General features: G+C 33.8%; 2 protein-coding genes across 2 annotated transcripts; both read left to right on the top strand.

The window, feature by feature from the left end:
• Positions 1-460: 460 nt before the first annotated feature.
• On the top strand, positions 461-2,028 carry LOC122520358 (the record flags this gene model as incomplete). The annotated part of the gene is made up of 2 exons (XM_043640451.1): positions 461-1,065; positions 1,146-2,028. A coding segment is annotated over exon 2 (867 nt), but the record flags the coding sequence as incomplete, so codon positions are not given.
• Positions 2,029-2,035: 7 nt separating this feature from the next.
• On the top strand, positions 2,036-2,879 carry LOC122520372 (piggyBac transposable element-derived protein 3-like). Its single transcript, XM_043640463.1, has one exon. It carries the CDS (start codon positions 2,124-2,126, stop codon positions 2,862-2,864), a length of 741 nt encoding a protein of 246 aa, XP_043496398.1. The 5' UTR covers positions 2,036-2,123; the 3' UTR covers positions 2,865-2,879.
• Positions 2,880-17,702: the final 14,823 nt, after the last annotated feature.

The raw sequence follows: 17,702 nt of genomic DNA, 5'->3' as shown, positions 1-17,702 counted from the left end.
TTGTATTGTTTTCCTTATTTCTGAGTGCAGCAACAAGTATACGAAGAGTTGTACAAACTGTACGGCTCAAGCGATCCCCAAAATGTTCCTATTAAACTTCAAGATATTAAAAAAATGAAGTATTTTGAGCGTGTTATCAAGGAGACATTACGTTTTTTCCCTGCTGCTCCTATCATAAGTCGAGTTTTACAAAAAGATGTGAAAGGTATTCCTACATATACAACATGACTACATGAATATATTTTTTACTATTCGAATTATTATTTTATGTACTAGTTATATGTTTTTATTTAATTTATTTAGTGGACGAGAATGTGGTAATACCGAAAGATTGTGATCTAATGCTTACTATATTTACACTTCATAGAAACGATAAATATTAACACTATTCCTACCAGGACCGGTCAAATGACCGTTTTTAAATTTTCATTTGGAATTTCCTACATTCAACGTATGTGAATCGCCTTTAAACTTTACCACTTTTCCTCATATATATGTATGATATATTTTTCAATATTCACTTATTTTTCTATTGTTTATTTTCCGAGAAAAATTTGTAGTCTGTCTTACCTACCACGACCAGTCATTTGACCGGTAGTACGATTTATATATTTATGTAAGAGTTTCTCTCTAAGACTCAATGCCAAAACTATAAAGTCGTTACAAACGAAAGGTAATGTAGTTATGACACATTTTATCCGATAAGTGCCTTCCAGAAAATGGTTTACGGCACTTCCAAGTGTTTACAGTTCTCACTCGACTATCGGGCTAGCGGTGTTTATTTGCTTGATTGATATCCGATACGGTCAAGATCCTCGAATGTTCTACGCCATCTCATCTACTATGACGTAAAATAAATAAACTTGTAACTGAAGGAAGTGTATAGACGTCTTCTCACGAATTCAAATCAGTGTAGTCTTGCGACACGAACAGAGTGCATCGAACGTGAAAGTCACAAAGAGCATACTTGGCAGTCTTTTATTATTATTTTGTAATATTTTATATCGTATTACGTGTTATAAGTGCCATTTTCAAAATAGTGAACAAGACTAACAATACTTCGCAGTAAGTTTCACATTTTATCTTTTATTCATTTTTTATCTATTTTGATTTATATTTTCATATTTTAGTTTTTATTTTTGTGGAATATTTGTCCCCAAAATGGCAAGACGTTTGAGGAGTGCGAATGTATTATTAGAGAAAGTAAATGACATCGATGCAGAATGTTCTGAAGATGATCAGGAAATTCTGGATATGGAAAATAACAATACGGAAAATTATGATCCACTTGAAACAGATTCGAACACCGATGAGAACGAAGAGAATATTTCGAACGTACGTAGACGACGAAAGAGAAGGAGATTCTTAGTTAGTTCCGATAGTGAGAATGAGGAAGAAGTAAGCGAAATTGCGATGGACGGAACTGTTTGGCACGAAGTAAAAATAGGGTCTAATCCTGGAAGAGCACCTGGTCATAATATTTTTAGGGAAACATCAGGCCCGACTGGGTACAGTAAACGTAATATTATGAAAGGCGAAGTTAGGGCGGCATTTTCTGTGATAATTGATAAGAATATAATCGAACTTATAAGAAAGTGCACAGAGGCAGAGGCATTTAGAGTGTTGGGATATAAATGGGAACTATCTACTGCAAAGTTATATGCATTTTTTGCAATTCTGTATGCACGCGGCGCATATGAGGCTAAGAATATAGATATAGCACTTCTATGGAATAAAAAGTGGGGCCCGCCTTTTTTCTCAAATACTATGAGTAGACATGACTTTACGGAGATTATGAGATTTATTCGATTTGACGACAGAAATCAACGAAACCAACGGTTACAAACCGATAAATTTGCTATGATTTCCGAAGTTTGGTACAAGTTTATTGACAACAGTCAGAATTGTTATAAACCAGGACCATATATTACTATTGACGAACAATTGTTTCCAACGAAAGCAAGGTGTAGATTTACTCAATACATGCCCAATAAACCGGACAAATTTGGTATAAAATTCTGGTTAGCATCGATGTGCGTAGCAAATATATAATAAACGGCTTTCCATATTTGGGAAAAGATGAAAGTAGAGAACCCTCAGTTCCTCTTGGAGAGTTTGTCACTATGAAATTAGCAAAACCGTATGTAGGATGTGGAAGAAATATAACCACGGACAACTTTTTTACAAGCCTACCTTTAGCAACAAAACTTTTAGCAAAAAAAACTACGATTGTTGGGACAATTAGAGCAAATAGAAAAGAGCTACCAAGACTGGCAAAACTGAAAAATGACGACATGGCACTTTTTTCAACCAAACTCTATCGCTCAAATAATTGTATGTTGACAGTTTACAAAGCCAAACCAAGAAAGAAAGTTCTAATTCTCAGTTCAATGCACAACTCCGTACAAATTGAAAAAAATGACACCCGAACACCGGAGACAATTCAATTATATAATAGCACCAAGTTTGGCGTAGATGTGACCGACCAAATAGCCAGAAATTATTCGGTAAAATCTAAATCTCGGAGATGGCCTTTGCAAGTATTTTTTAATATCTTGGATTTAGCCGGGATAAATGCATGGGTGTTATATAAAGAAACTACGGGAGGAGAAATTACAAGACAGGAATTTCTATTTCAATTGGCAGAAGAACTTGTCATCGAATACCAACAAGAGCTCGGCAAAAAAAATCAACCAATACCCATCGCAAGTACAAGTACAGGTTCTCGTGAACGGAAAACATGTCAGATAAGGTATTGTAAAGATAATAAGACGAACAAAATCTGTCTAAAATGTAAAAAGTACGTATGCGGAAAATGTACAGTTGAGAAGCCCATTTGTAAAAAATGCGACGAAAACGAATAAAATGTAGATTATGTACTCTTAAATAAAAGAAAATATATTTTTATACTGGTAAGCTGGCCATTGGTCTGCATTCAATATTGAAAAATATAAGTTGTGAAAGACCGGTCATTTGACCAGCCGCGGTAGGAATAGGTATACGTGAAGTGTCGGTAGGAATAGTGTTAAAAGGACCCTTTAATATTTTATTCCGATCAGTTTTCACCAGGCAATTAAAATCCCAAATGTTTTTTACCATTCAGTTCTGGAAGAAGAGACTGCATAGGTAATACCACATTTTTATAGATTCTTGAATTTTTATTCGAAACAGTTATTTTGCAAAATAGATATGTATTTAATACCACTTTTACAGGTAAAACATTTGCAATGTTCGATATGAAGGGAATAGTTGCTACAATATTAAGAAAATTTGTTTTACAAATAGATAATCCAGTAATAGTTAAAGATATTTAAATGAAATACAACGTTACCTAAAAACCAGCGAAACCTATATTATTGAGATTTTACAAAAGATAATATCTGACATTTTTGTCAATATTCTGTTCCAAAGTGCGACAGAAATTTTTGCCGGCAAACACTTTTTGACGTAACACGGCTCAACTATCTAAAATAAGATATAAAAATTATAAACTCACGTCTAGGTTGTCATAGGTATTGCCTTGTTCGTAGCCCCTAGATAACGGCAACCTTGATAGCTGTCGACTAGGAGAGGCTAACGAAGTGGAAACTAGAAAGTAAGAGCAAGCGATTCGTCGAGTAGGCAAAAATTACGATAGCAACGTCGAACATTGTTGCAAAAAATGGAAACCTCCTTGACATGGAGGAAAGATCAACACTCTTCCGCCAGCTGTCTGATAGCTCAGTACAATAAAATCTTATATTGCTTTTATTTTATTTAATATATATTAGTAATATCTTTTTATTTTATTGCTTTACTTGTTAACTTTATATTTCTTTATTTGTTAGAAGCGATATCGTTCAGTGTTTTAATATTAGAATATCTATCAATCTATTCTATATTCGACTTTTGTTCATAAAATTCTCTATTTTACTTTATAATTTTACTTTTTTATTATATTGCATAGTATAGATTTTATTGCGTCTATTATGTCGTTATTATTATTATTAATTGTATGTATTTTAACTTACTATTCTTTAATATAAAATTTCTTATTGAAGTTATATTTTTTTGGTGCGTTTGGGAAAAAATGTTTAGATTGAATTTTTACAATCCGTACGCATCCCGACCAAAAGAAACTTCCAAAAGTGATCAATGTCTTCCGGTTTTTACGATGCGTGGGCAAAGAGATTTCAAATCTACAGCATGAAATAATTTTATCTATCTCCCTTACATTTAGTCTGGACTTATATCTATATTCTGATATTTTTTTAATACTAAATAACGAGCGTGGAATGACAAGGATTTTCTTTAGTATTTCGTGTGGCACACAACGTGTTTACGATTTATGTACGATTCATAAAGATTATAGAATCTTAGCGTATATTCGAAATACGCGTTTCAATTATTTTAAAAAATCGTAGAAAGAATATTCTCTCTTTGTGAGAATATTGAAAATATCGAAATGTTATCGCTCCTCCCAACTCTTTAAACCGTTGGTAAGAACGCTCTGCTGGGTCTAGTAACAAAGATACTCGTCCTATTCTTCCCCTGGTTTATTAGAATTATTTCATATGGTGGTGATTGATATTAAAAAAACTGTGAATATCTTCAAAAATATCTGGAAAAACATTGATTATTTGATAATATTAGTAATTAAAGTCTTTTTTGAGTTTAACGAAGGTATGTTTATTATTTATTAGTTTTAATTCGTTTTAGTTCTCCTCTATAGGGATCATAAAATTAGGTTGAACATGTATAAACTGAATAACACACTGGGCGATTTTTTTTACGCCTTAACAAAGCTAGCTTATTTTTGAAAAGATGAGATTGCGTTTTATTTTATGTTATCTTTACTATTTCTTTTAACTGCAGAAACCTAAAAAAATAATTAATATCTGTTAGAAAAATTTTAAGGAAAATAAACGGATTTTATACGAGCGTATGTGCTACAAATGATTAAGATAAATAAAAAAAATAATATGTAAACAAATGTGTCGTAAGCGAAAAGTAAACTCCCATCATTTCGTGATTATCGCAATCGACAATTTTGAAAAGAAATTTTCAATTTCATCGGGCCTGCACGGGGTAAAAAATACATAAAGTTGTGTGAAAGATGTTAGGAGCTAAATATTCGCTTTATTCCGAAAAAACTTTGAGAAAGCACTGATGTATCTCTGACGCAAACTCGATGCAATCCTGAAAAAACGCTGATGTGCGATTAGATGTAAATTTTTCTAGCACTATAATTTATCATATCAATAAAATAGGAATTCTTCGTTCAATAGTTAGTAAATACGGAAGTGTTTATCTACCGCTCCCGAAAATATAAGTATTTAAATAATATTTATTTATACGTATTTATACGATGAGATACACAGTATAACGTAAGTTAGGTTGACATCGCAACTACAAGTGACCAGTGTTCTAGCGATGTAACACTGCACCCACGCGGGTAACTGCATGTTTAATCGTATTGCAAAAAAGGTTTGACCATGGAAATTAACAACATCCCACCTATTAAAATAGTTAATAAGGGGAGCAGTTATATTATTCGAATAAGAGCTAATATCGAAATAGGTCAACCGTTGATGGAAACAAAACAATCCTCTAACCTTGCTCATAGAGAAAAGAGAATAATCAAAATAGATAATAGAAACTCATATATGTGAAAAGAGAGAATGGATACAGATTTAGAAAATTCGCAAATCCTGATTCCCGCTTTCAGGGTTCAAAAAAGCGCAAGATGGGTGGACCAAAAAACAGTAATAATACCTCTTCCGCATTATTACCAACAAAATGGCTTCCAGACATACCCATAAGCAACTCTTATGATCAACTCGTCAAGTCAACAAAACCAAAAAATACTACTGAAAAATTGGAAGGAAGAAATGCAGTAAAACCACAACCAATATAAATTGACGCGGAAATCATCGACCTTCTGCTCGAGTTATTGAATGAGAAAGCTGAACAAAATAACTACGTAATAAAACAATTTATAGAGAACCAAGTGAAAGTACAAACTACTACATCAGATACGATCAGAAAGGTAATAAATGCACTAAAAACTTGAAACCTGGGATACTACAAGTATCAAGAAAAAAACGAGAAGAGCTATAAAATCGTAATTTAAGGACTTCATTCCAAGTCAAATACAGTTAAAATAACATATGAATTACACAAACTTGGTCACAAGGTGAGATCAATAAATAATATAACAAAATTCGATACCAAACAGCCGCTACCTTTATTTTTTATTGAACAGGCTCCTCAGAATAATAACAAAAACATATACGACAATATTACCCTGCATAATACAATAATTAAAGTCAGACCACCTAGAACTAAAAGAGAAATACGTCAATGCAGACGATGTCAAGCTTATGGAAACACAAAAAATTTTTGCAACAGAATTCCTGCCTGTGTCAAATGTGCAAAAACACACCTAACAACACTCTGTCCTCAAGAGGGCAAAATCGAAAACGTCATATGTGTAAACTGCAACGGTAATCACCCAGCAAATTATAAAGGATGTCAGACGAGAAAACTACTACAACAAAAATTGTTTTCAACGCTAAGAAAAAAAATATTGGTAAAACCTATTCTAGACGATACTTACAAGGAAATTCCTTACTATAAACAAAACGAAAATGCACAACAGAGATAAAGGACCAATATATGAACACACTGAATCAAGAAGAAGCTACGCTAAAGTGACAAAAGGAGTACACACAGATAAAAAAGACTTTAACTCTAATGAGACATCGGACATTAAAGAATTATTAAAGCAATCAATTAAAACTACCGAAATCAAAACCACAACGATAATAGAGTAAAATTCTCTCTTCACACAACAAACGCAACAAATTACCACAATGCTGTACGTCCGAACGTTCTTAGAAGTTTCATTTACATTATTCAGCGCCTGGCGATAGGCAATACTTTCGTACTTTTGTGTAATAAGTGGCAGTCGACTGATAGAAGCTTTTAAAAGAAATTACCGTGCGCATTCGATACATTTTTTCAAAATTTATGAACGTTTATGAATATCTATGATTCCTCTATTTGTAAAACAATTGTCTTGTTGAAGCTCGCTTAAGGTGGGAGACACAATCAGAGGAATGAAATTTTTAATAATTGTTTTTTTATAATAATTAAGTTTGTTTTATAAAAATGATTACAAAGAGTTTTTATATTATGATTAAACTTAACTTCTACTAAATTTTAAAAACAAAAATTAATTATTTATAAAAATATCGCCATTTTTGTTAGACCCCGTTTCGCAAGAAGTGCTTCGCGGTGACCTTCAGAACATCTTATTAGATCATCAAAAAAAAAATGTAAAAATCATTAGTTTATCTAGGTCTAAATCATTAGTTTATATAGTTTTAAATCTTGTCCTTCATCGATGCTTTTTTATATTTTTTTGAAAATTACTAAAATGGAGGATTTTAGCATTTTTTCGATTTTTGACAAAAATATCATGAGTTTTTTGTTAAAAAAAATTGTAAAAAATTCGATATTCTAGTAAATGAAAATCCTTTGATAAAGAATTAGTTTTTAGTGCTATTAATAAACAGTCGAAAATTCATCAAAATCCCTTGAGTTGTTATTGAATTATAGTGGTCATCGACTTGACAAACATAGTTTCGAGAAAAACGCATTTAATAATTTTTTATTTGAATAAGGTATTATATTTTTGTAAAATTTTGAGCTCGATGGAAAAAGCTAAACTTTTTTTATGTATTTTGATCCGCTGAATCGGAATATCACAATCTTTTTGCCGAAAAATTGAGAATTTAATTCTTTATAGCTAATTGTTTAAGCAATTTTTTAAAAAGTAATAGTTTTTCGAGATGAATTAATTTTCTATTTATATTTTGGGCAATTTCACAACGAAAGTATTATATACAAAATTTTGCTAAAGCTCATAGTTTTTGAGTTATAAATTTTTTTAAATTTCTAAAAGAGTTTTCCAAACTTACACTTAATTTATGTAGTTATTGAAATACTAATTAAATAATTACTTACATTATTATATACAAGAAATGTTATCGTTAATACAATTATCACGTGATACTACAATTTTAAATCCCGGACCACGTGTGGTTACTCTCTGAAATTTCACATCCCCATTACACTATTTTCCCTTTACAAGATTCGAAATGGTCGTAATACAGAAACAAAGTTTATTATTCTATATTCAACGCGACAATCTTTAGGTACATCATCTTCTATGTCACATTTTAATTTTTTTTGTCATACTTGCTTCAACAGTTCAACTTTCAAGCGCTGGGTGGGGTCCAAAAAGATATTCATTTTTAGAGACTCTACCATACCGCCTTTTTTCCGCAGCCTAGGCCGCAAAGTTTACTTCCCCCTTTTTTTCCGTACTGTCCTTGTACAATCGGATGAAATTAGGAAAGAAATAAATCAAATTCTAGTGTACCGACAGCAGATTTTTAGTAAATTTTATTCTTAGTTACTATTTAGTGGCGCTGATTATTTCTCTGTTAACAGTTCATTGCGAAGAGAACCTAATGTTAATAAAATAACAATAACGCCATTTTACTACATAAATACATAACAAGTTGAATAGAAATATAAAAATACATAATAAGTTGAATAAGTTTATAAAAATATTCCGATAATGTATTCTGGTTAATTCTAAATTTTTTCATTTTTAAAATGAGTATCCCTCGAAAGTTTAAATTACAAAGCAATAATGACAAAAAATAATATATGTCATTTGGCCAAAAAGTGGTGATTTTGACAACGACGATTCTACGATATTCTCTCGGCTTCGCCTCGGACGTTAAAATTACGCCCGTTTTCGTACATTTCCGCCACGAACCTTAAACTCATATCGCAACATAGTCGTTGTCAGAAAATCACAACTTTGCGGCCATATGACACAAATTACTATTAGCTGATGAACTTGTAACACTTTCATCACATTCCACAGTTTCAGGATTGAAAAAATTTTGCCATTTAACGGTACGTGACTATAGAGTAAATTAATTTGTTTCTTTATTTTCAGCTTTCGATGTTTCTTTTGTTGTTGTTTCCACAAGACTATTCATAAAATATAATAGGCGTATCGAAAACGGTTGCTTGCTCCTTCTGTCCGCTACCTATCAATTGTAGAATGTCTCGGAAACTATTCGTCGGATTACCTTCAAATTTTCAGAGAATATTTTTGAAACGTACTTTAAGAAAATGTAAAAAAAAACAAATCTATTTTTTAAAAATCTCGACTGAATCTCACCACTTAAAGAAACTAAGCCCTACGTTGATCTTTCTAGTAACGGAATATAAGAATAATTATATTTATAGAAAATTTAATTATATTATATATAATATAAATATAATATATTAAATATTAACTTTATTTTTAAGGTAAATAATAACTTTAAATAAGTTATTTCAATTATTAAATTATTTACAATTTTAATAAGTTTAAATAATAACTTTATTTTAACACAATAATAACTTTATTTATTATAATAATAATTAAATTCGTATCTTTTTCTATATTACCTTCTTCTACCCTTACAATGTGGAAGTATGGAAGATTAAGTTCTTATAATCAGATAGTTGAAAAAACGCGTGCACAGTACGGAAAGTGAAGATTATTTGATGACCATACGAACATACACCAGTCGTGGTTTGTTTCATTTCCTCCTCTCTCTCCCTTCCATTAGCTCTAAAAATAGCAAATTAAAGCTCATTTCATAGATTAATCAAAACCTTCTGCGCATTCTATAGATTTACCGGAATATATACTTTGACCGTAACATACAAAAAATGATATCAAAAAAATGGATTGGTTCGCGTACTTCGTTTAGGGGCAAAAACCCCTAAGTATTGAAAGAAAATTATATATTCCCCTGCTGATAATAAGTTATTATAAAGAATCGTTTCCACGTTTCCTAATACAACGAAACAAACAATGATTTGTCGATGAAATTCTCGATTTTAATCCTAATTTCAGAAATGGCCGAAGAGACACCATTATGGCTGAGCATCGAGTTTTTGCAAAATATATTGAGGAAGGCGAAAAATGATAATTCGATCCGTGTGATCGATGTATTTTAAAAACCGGTGACGGCTAAGGGGGACAACTATTGTAGCGATATGTACAGAGTTTCAGTTGAATTTTCGTCCAAACAAAAAGACCGAGAAGTTATGAACAAAATATCTGTCATTGTTAAAGTCGCACCATCGGCTGATACTATACAAAAAAAATGGTAGGTATTACAGTGTTTTGTTTTGAAATTAGATTCACGATTGAGAGTAAGAATAAAGAAAGACATTCTGAATGTAAGATGGAGCGTGTAATTAATCTTTTGCACTCATCGCCGTTTCGGAAGTAACCTACCGACAATTCGACGCTATTCTTGAGTCATCATATTATATAGCATAACTTTTAAAGTATTATAAGTAAGGTATTGTGACGATGTTTGATTTGTCTAAATTTGTCGGCATCGCGATGAACATATATTTGCAAACAAAACAGAATTTATTTCTTATTATTATGTACAGTTATATGCTAAACTTACGTTTTGTCACGACTGCACCTACAGCCGAGTGCGAAGGTTTGCGAAAAATTGAAAAAATACGATCAATAATATAATACGTCGAATTGTTAATCTAGATCGAGCAATCAAAGGTCTTCGATACGGAAATATCGATAATGGAGAACCGGTTGAAGAAAATTAACGATCTAGTTGGACCAGTTCATGCGGTGCTCGGTGCACAAATCTTCTACAGTAAGAAAGAATATCCGAGTTTTCTAGTGATAGAGGATTTAGTTCCACTTGGATTTCGTATGGCTGACCGTCAAGCTGGTCTTGACCTTCCTCACTGCTTGTGTGCGATGCAAGGACTGGATAGATTTCATGCGAGTAATTTGGCCGTATGCGAAAAGGTAAGAATCTATTTTATCGAATAAAGGGATTTTTCACCAACAAGAGACATTACGGTTGTACTCCAACGTATTTTTACAAGCTTTGATATATTAGTAGTATACCTTTAAGGTATTCTCGTGGTAAAATATTTCGGTGAACTGGCCAGTCAATTTTGAGAGAAAAGCTTTCAAAATTTGCTTTTTTTTCTACACGTGCTTTTTATACAGGTTCTTGTAAATTTCATTTTTTTTCAATTGGTACAATAGCAATTGTTCGGTTCTCTTTGTGGACAAGTCTTTTCTTTTTATAAATTATTTACATAAGTTTATTAGATTTATTATATTAGTTTATTTATTATATAAGTTTTTAAATATTATTATATTTAAAAAAGTTATTAAAAGGTTTAAAAAATTTTTTTTACATTTATTAATTTTTAATTATAAACAGGAAAGAGAATAAAAGTTATCACAAAAAAATTGGAAATATAAAAATAAGTTGTTTAAAATCTTGCGCAAATAATAAGAGACGATTATTTTGTTGAATTACAGTTATCATTTTATTCTTTAACTAGTAAACATCATAAAAATGTATACAATTTTAAAAGTAATAAATAACAATTATATATATATATATTTACTCTAATCATTAAAAATTTCATGCAAAAAATTTAAATTATTTTAATAAAAATATTTAATAAATATTAATAAATGTGAAAACAAATTGTTTTAAATTTATATATAAAAATAACCTATAAAAGAAAGACTTTCCCAAGAAGGATCGAACACTAACTCATCGGATCGGCAGCCGAGAACGCTACTACTTACGCTTTTGCACCAATTGATATAAAATTGAATTTACAGGAAGATAAGTACGCGTATAACAAAAAAGCAATTTTTTAAAGCTTTTTTCTCAAAATTGGTTTAGTTGGCCAGTTTAGAAATATTTTACGACAAGAATACCTTAAAAGTGTACTACTAATAAACCAAAGCTCGAAAAAATCCGTTGGTGTGAAACCGTAATGTCTCCTTGCTAGTAGAAAAAAGCTTCGGGATTATAATGCTTATCATAAGCTGCAAATTTTGTGCCCACAAATGGGATTTCGAAACTCGCATGGCTGGAATCAAAATGCTTACATGCGAAATATCTACCTGGAGGATAACTAAAGTTCAATATCCCTTATAATTATATAAGAATAATATCCTTTTTCGTTGGACGTGTTCCAAAGTTAGGCAGTTTTTTTCTTTAGAAAATTTAAAAAGGCTTTTAGGCGGGGATTTGTTTGTAAACGGACATGATGTAATAATAATTATTTTGTAAATCATTTATTTGAAATTAAATATATATGTGGAGTTTAAATTTTTTAATATAATTATATAAATATGAATTTGTACAAGTGTATGAGTAAGAGAATGATTAAAAGGAATAAAAGAATGCATCGGTCGAGGATAAAGAAAGGGACCGTTGCGTTAGATAAAGATATGTGTTTAGGTTTAGGGTTACACCGTGTAGACTTGTCGCCTTTGTGTGGCTACATCGAAATCTCCCGAACGTTCTCGATGTAGAAATACAGGAAAAGCCTTTATTCGTGGTTGGAATTATCGGGAAGTTTCCAAAAGGAATGACGAGAAACAACAGGAAACGATGGAGGGGGTGTAGGGTATAAGTAGGCGACGGAAGGGATTGGTAGGTGCGTTCTGTTGTAGTTTTTGATTGAGACGACGAGGGAAAAGTGTAACGGAAAGCACGGAAGACAACGGGGGGACGGCGAAGGGACAAAAGACGACGATAGGCGACGACGAGTCGGGTTCGGGTGTTCCTTGCTAATTAAGACTGTTGTTTGCGGACGTAGAGAGTTACACTTAGTATATCGTAGCATTAGTTTTGATTATAGATACTTACTATTCTATCTCTTAAAAACATTATACCTATTATTTATTTATAAATAAATACTTTACTACTACTATTTATAAATATAAATCTTACATTTTGGGGGCTCAGCCGGGATAGAATCTAAGTAACGAGCTTGTGGGTATCTATAAGTCTAAAGCACTGAAAGTGAGTAAGTTCATCATGGAGTCAGAAAGGACATCCCAAGAAGGTCTGACAAATACGGCAATTGTAGCGCCTGAACCAGATGTTAGTGAAATGAGGTATCTGGACTTGAGAGCCAAATTGAAGGAGATGGGCTTACGGTCGACGGGTAAAAAGAAGGAACTTGCGGAACGCCTGCGTGTAGCAAAAAAAAAGGCTGCAGCGAAACGATGATGACGATGATGACGATGATTCCGAAGAAGAAGAAGCGGAAAGTAGTGAAGATGAAATTTTTACGAAGGCAATGCAGATGCTAACTTTCAAAGACGTGAAAGGGTCGCTCCAAGCATGGGACAGTACCTGGAAAATTATATATTTTAGACGGCTATTGCAAGGATCGGCGAGATTGTTCGTGTGGTACGAGAAATGTGGTAAGTTGTGGAAAAAACTTAAAACAGCGTTGTTGAACGAATTTGCAAAAGTGAAAAGTGCATATAAGGTCCACGATTTACTTAGAAAACGAACGAAGAAAGCTGGAGAATCCTATCAGGAATACATTTACACGATGTGCGTAGTTGCTGCGCAAGGAGGACTGGACAAGACAAGTACAATACAGTACATTGTGAGTGGTATAGAAGATGAGCCATCTAATAAAATGATCTTATACGGGGCAACGACGATTAGCGAACTGAAACAGAAGTTTACGTGGTATAAGGCAATGAAAGAAGAGCTGCAGAAAAAATCGAAGACGTCGAAGGTGCATAAAAGCAAGAAGACGGGGGAACTACCACGTGGATCATCTACGAGGACCGGCGGTGGAGTTATAATTGTGGAGAGTCGGGTCATCGGAGACGAGAGTGTCCATTTGGGACTAAGGGCGTGAAATGCTATCAGTGCGATGAATTCGGCCATGTATCAAAAAATTGTCAGAAGAACATCACTCTACAAGAGACGCCGAAGCAAGTGTGTAGTGTGAGTAAAGAAGCCGAAAGAAAGTGTGTTAAAGAAGTGCAATTAGGAGACAGTAATATTACGGCGTTGATAGATACAGGTAGCGACCTGAGTCTAATTACAGCGAATCAGTATTTTAAGATCGGCGCACCTGAATTGGGTAAGAAAATTTTGCGATTTTAAGGAGTAGGTTCCGACTTAAATAGAACGTATGGCGAAATAGAAGCGACGGTCACTATTGATAAGATGATGTATCCGATTAGATTGTATGTAGTTTCTGATACTCTATTGAAATATGATTTGCTTATCGGTAACGATTTTTTTAGAAAGGTAAACGTAATAATTGACGCGGGTAAAGTCTCCATCTGTGATACGAAGGAAAGTCCGGTGACGAAAGGTGATGTAAACGAAATTTTTAAAATGGATGTAATTAACGAGTGTAACGAAATAGATCTATCTTATATTGCAAACGCGATGCATAGGGGAAAAATAGAAACCTTAATAGCGAATTATCGACTAGAAAAAGTCCGCGAAACAGGTCTGGAAATCAACATTATTTTAAAAGACAAAGAACCGGTGTACGCGCATCCGAGAAGGTTATCGCCAAAAGAAAAGGACGAAGTAGATGCTGAAATAAATAAATGGTTGGCAGACGGTATAATACAACCATCGTTTTCCGATTATGCTAGTCCGGTAGTATTAGTCAGGAAGAAGGACGGGTCGGGAAGATTGTGCATCGATTATCGAAAATTAAACGACAAAATTATAAAGGATCGGTATCCGTTACCGCTGATTAAGGATCAGTTGCACGCCTTGCAGGGTGCACGCGTGTTTACCACGATTGATTTAAAAAATGGGTTTTTCCACGTTTCGGTAAATAAGAGTAGTCGAAAATACGCGGCATTCGTGGTGCTGAACGGTCACTATGAATTTCTAAAGGTCCTATTTGGGTTGTGTGACTCACCTTCTGTTTTTCAAAAGTTTATTAACCTAGTATTTGGTGAAATGATAGCTTCAAAAAAGGTATTAACCAATCTAGATGACATAATCATACCTTCTGACGATGTTGAAGACGGGATTGATAATCTGGCGTTGATACCAAAGACGGCGAGCAAATTCGGGCTTGTAATAAACTGGAAAAAATGTGAGTTCTTACGGAAACGCGTAGAGTATTTGGGACATATTATCGACGGTCGGGTACAGACTCCAATCGTTAAAACGGCGGCGGTTGCGAGATTTCCTGGGCTTACTAATCGCAGGGGCGTACAAAGTTTTCTCGGACTAACGGGATATTTTTGCAAGTTTGTGCCACGGTATTCAGTTATTGCGAGAACGTTGTCTAATCTACTTAGAAAGGAAATAGAATTTAAGATCGGACGTGAAGAGGAAGAATCCTTTAAGAAACTTAAAGGGATATTGTGTAGTAAACCGGTACTGCGACTATACAGGGTAAACGCCGAAACAGGGCTTCACACGGATGCGTCTAGTAGGGGATACGGGGCGAGCTTGATGCAGCGTAACAGTACCGATGATATGTTTCACCCGGTATATTATGCGAGTGGAAAGTCTACTACGGCCTAAAAAAAATATCCTAGTTATGAGTTAGAGGTACTTGCGATTATTAAGTCATTGCGAAAATTTATAGTGTATCTATTAGGAATAGATTTTAAGATATGTTGAACGACCAACGCCTTGTATCGGTACTCCGGTGGTTTTCTTTTCGTTGAAAATGCACTTATAGATGGATGTTAGGAATCGTTTATTTATGAGGAATAAGGGTAGGTGAAAATAAATTAAAATATATTTTTTGAGCCTAGTCAGTACTAATAAGTACGATTTATTTGGCTCGTTGCAGGGAAAAGCCTTTCGGCATAAAAACCCTGGTTGAAATACAGTTGATTATGATGTGTCGCTGGCTTGCCTATTGACAGCCATCGAGGTTGCTTTTAATCCAAAGCAGAATATAATTCTGACAACGTGGCCTTCTTTCTTTTGTCCCTTTGTTCCACTATTGTAATAGTAGCGCAGGAGTGTACTTCTCTTCGATGTGATCTCTCGCAGGTCACGTGGTAGAATAGCATTAAAGCGTGAAAGTACGCGGCTTTTATAGAAAAAGACGACGCAACGCGCGGACCAATTACCGAAAAGTTGAATAACGTAGCTGTCGATGCATATGATTGGACTAATAGAAATGGTGGGAGAACGCGTGCTAGAAGAACGAAAGCGCTCTGCAAGGAGCTCGCTGCGCTCCTTTGTTACACCGTAACTAAGATGTTTCTTTGTCGCTATATCTCAGCACGCGTCGACACATCTCAAAACGTCCAGATGATTCTAACTCACTCGCTTGCGTAGGATTACGCAACAAGATAGTTACAGATTGTCGTGCGTTCACACTCACCATGCGAAAAAGGGATTATTGTTTCGAGGGAATACGTAACATCGCGGAGAAAGTGGTTCGGAATTGCGATAAATGGAAAGCTTGGTTGGATGAGATTGACCGTGGGGCTATTCCTACTACTAAGAAGATTCCAGGTTGTTACTTTGTTGTCGAACCATGGATTCGAAAAGATGTAAAAATTTTTGATAATGGTGGTATGATTAGTAGCATATCTAAGGACAGATATATTCTGTTAGAACGGCCGAGTGTGGGGTTTGGGATTATTTAAGAAATATAAATATGAATGTGTATAATGGTATGAGTCTGAGAATGATTGAAAGGAATGAAAGAATGAATCGGTCGAGGATAAAGAAAGGGACCGTTGCGTTAGATAAGGATATTTGTTTAGGTTTAGGGTTACACCGTCTGGACTTTGTTGCCTTCCAGTTGCCACGCCGAAGCCTCTCGAGCGTTCTCGATTTTAAAGTGAAGAAAGGGCCTTTATTCATTATCGGGAATTATCGGGAAGTTTCCAGAAGGAATGACGAGAAACAGGGAGACGATGGAGGGGATGTAGGGTATAAGTAGGCGACGAAAAGACTGGGAGGGCGTTCTGTAATAGTTTTTTGGTTAAGACGGGTGCGTTCTGTAGTAGTTTTTTGGTTGAGACGACGAGGGAAAAGTATAATGGAAAGTACGGAAGACAACGGGGGGGACGGCGAAGGGACAAAAGACGACGATATGCGACGACGAGTTGGGTTCATGTGTTCCTTGCTAATTAAGACTGTTGTCTTCGGACGTAGAGAGTTACACCTAGTATATCGTAGCATTAGATTATAGATACTTACTATTTTATCTCTTAAAAACATTATACCTATTATTTATTAATAAATAAATACTTTACTACTACCATTTATAAATATTAATCTTACAATATATATATATCAATAATTAGACGATACAATATGTTTTTAGGAACCAAATCTCAAAACGCTTTACACCAGAGAAATACACTACTGTGAACAAAGTTCCGAAATAACGCTGATCTTCACGTATGGAACAAAATCGTTAGCCGAAGATGTAAAAAATTGGCTTAATTTTGAGAAGTGAGTACTATAAATACTTCAGTAAGTTGAAAAAGTTTTCAGTCTAATATATCATAGAAACAATTTTGTTGTTGGTCAAATTTATTTAAATTTTCCCATATCTACGGAGGCACTACCAGATGTTAACTTTAGATCGATATAAGACTTGGTATATCAATAGTATTCCTTTAAGGTGTTCCCGCATTGAAATATTAAAACAAGATGGCTATCCAATTCCGAGGAAAAAGCCTGCAGGTTTTGGTATGTTTATATACCTGTAAATTCATTTAATTATCAAGTTAAACCGTAACATAAATGCTAACGTATTTGTCTATCCCATGAATGGATTAAAATTCGATTCCTTGTACG

This window comes from Polistes fuscatus, unplaced genomic scaffold, assembly GCF_010416935.1.
Source record: "Polistes fuscatus isolate 324 unplaced genomic scaffold, CU_Pfus_HIC Scaffold31, whole genome shotgun sequence".
NCBI lineage: Eukaryota > Metazoa > Arthropoda > Insecta > Hymenoptera > Vespidae > Polistes > Polistes fuscatus.
The sequence above is the reverse complement of the archived record's forward strand: the minus strand, read 5'-3'. Positions and strand labels throughout refer to the sequence as shown.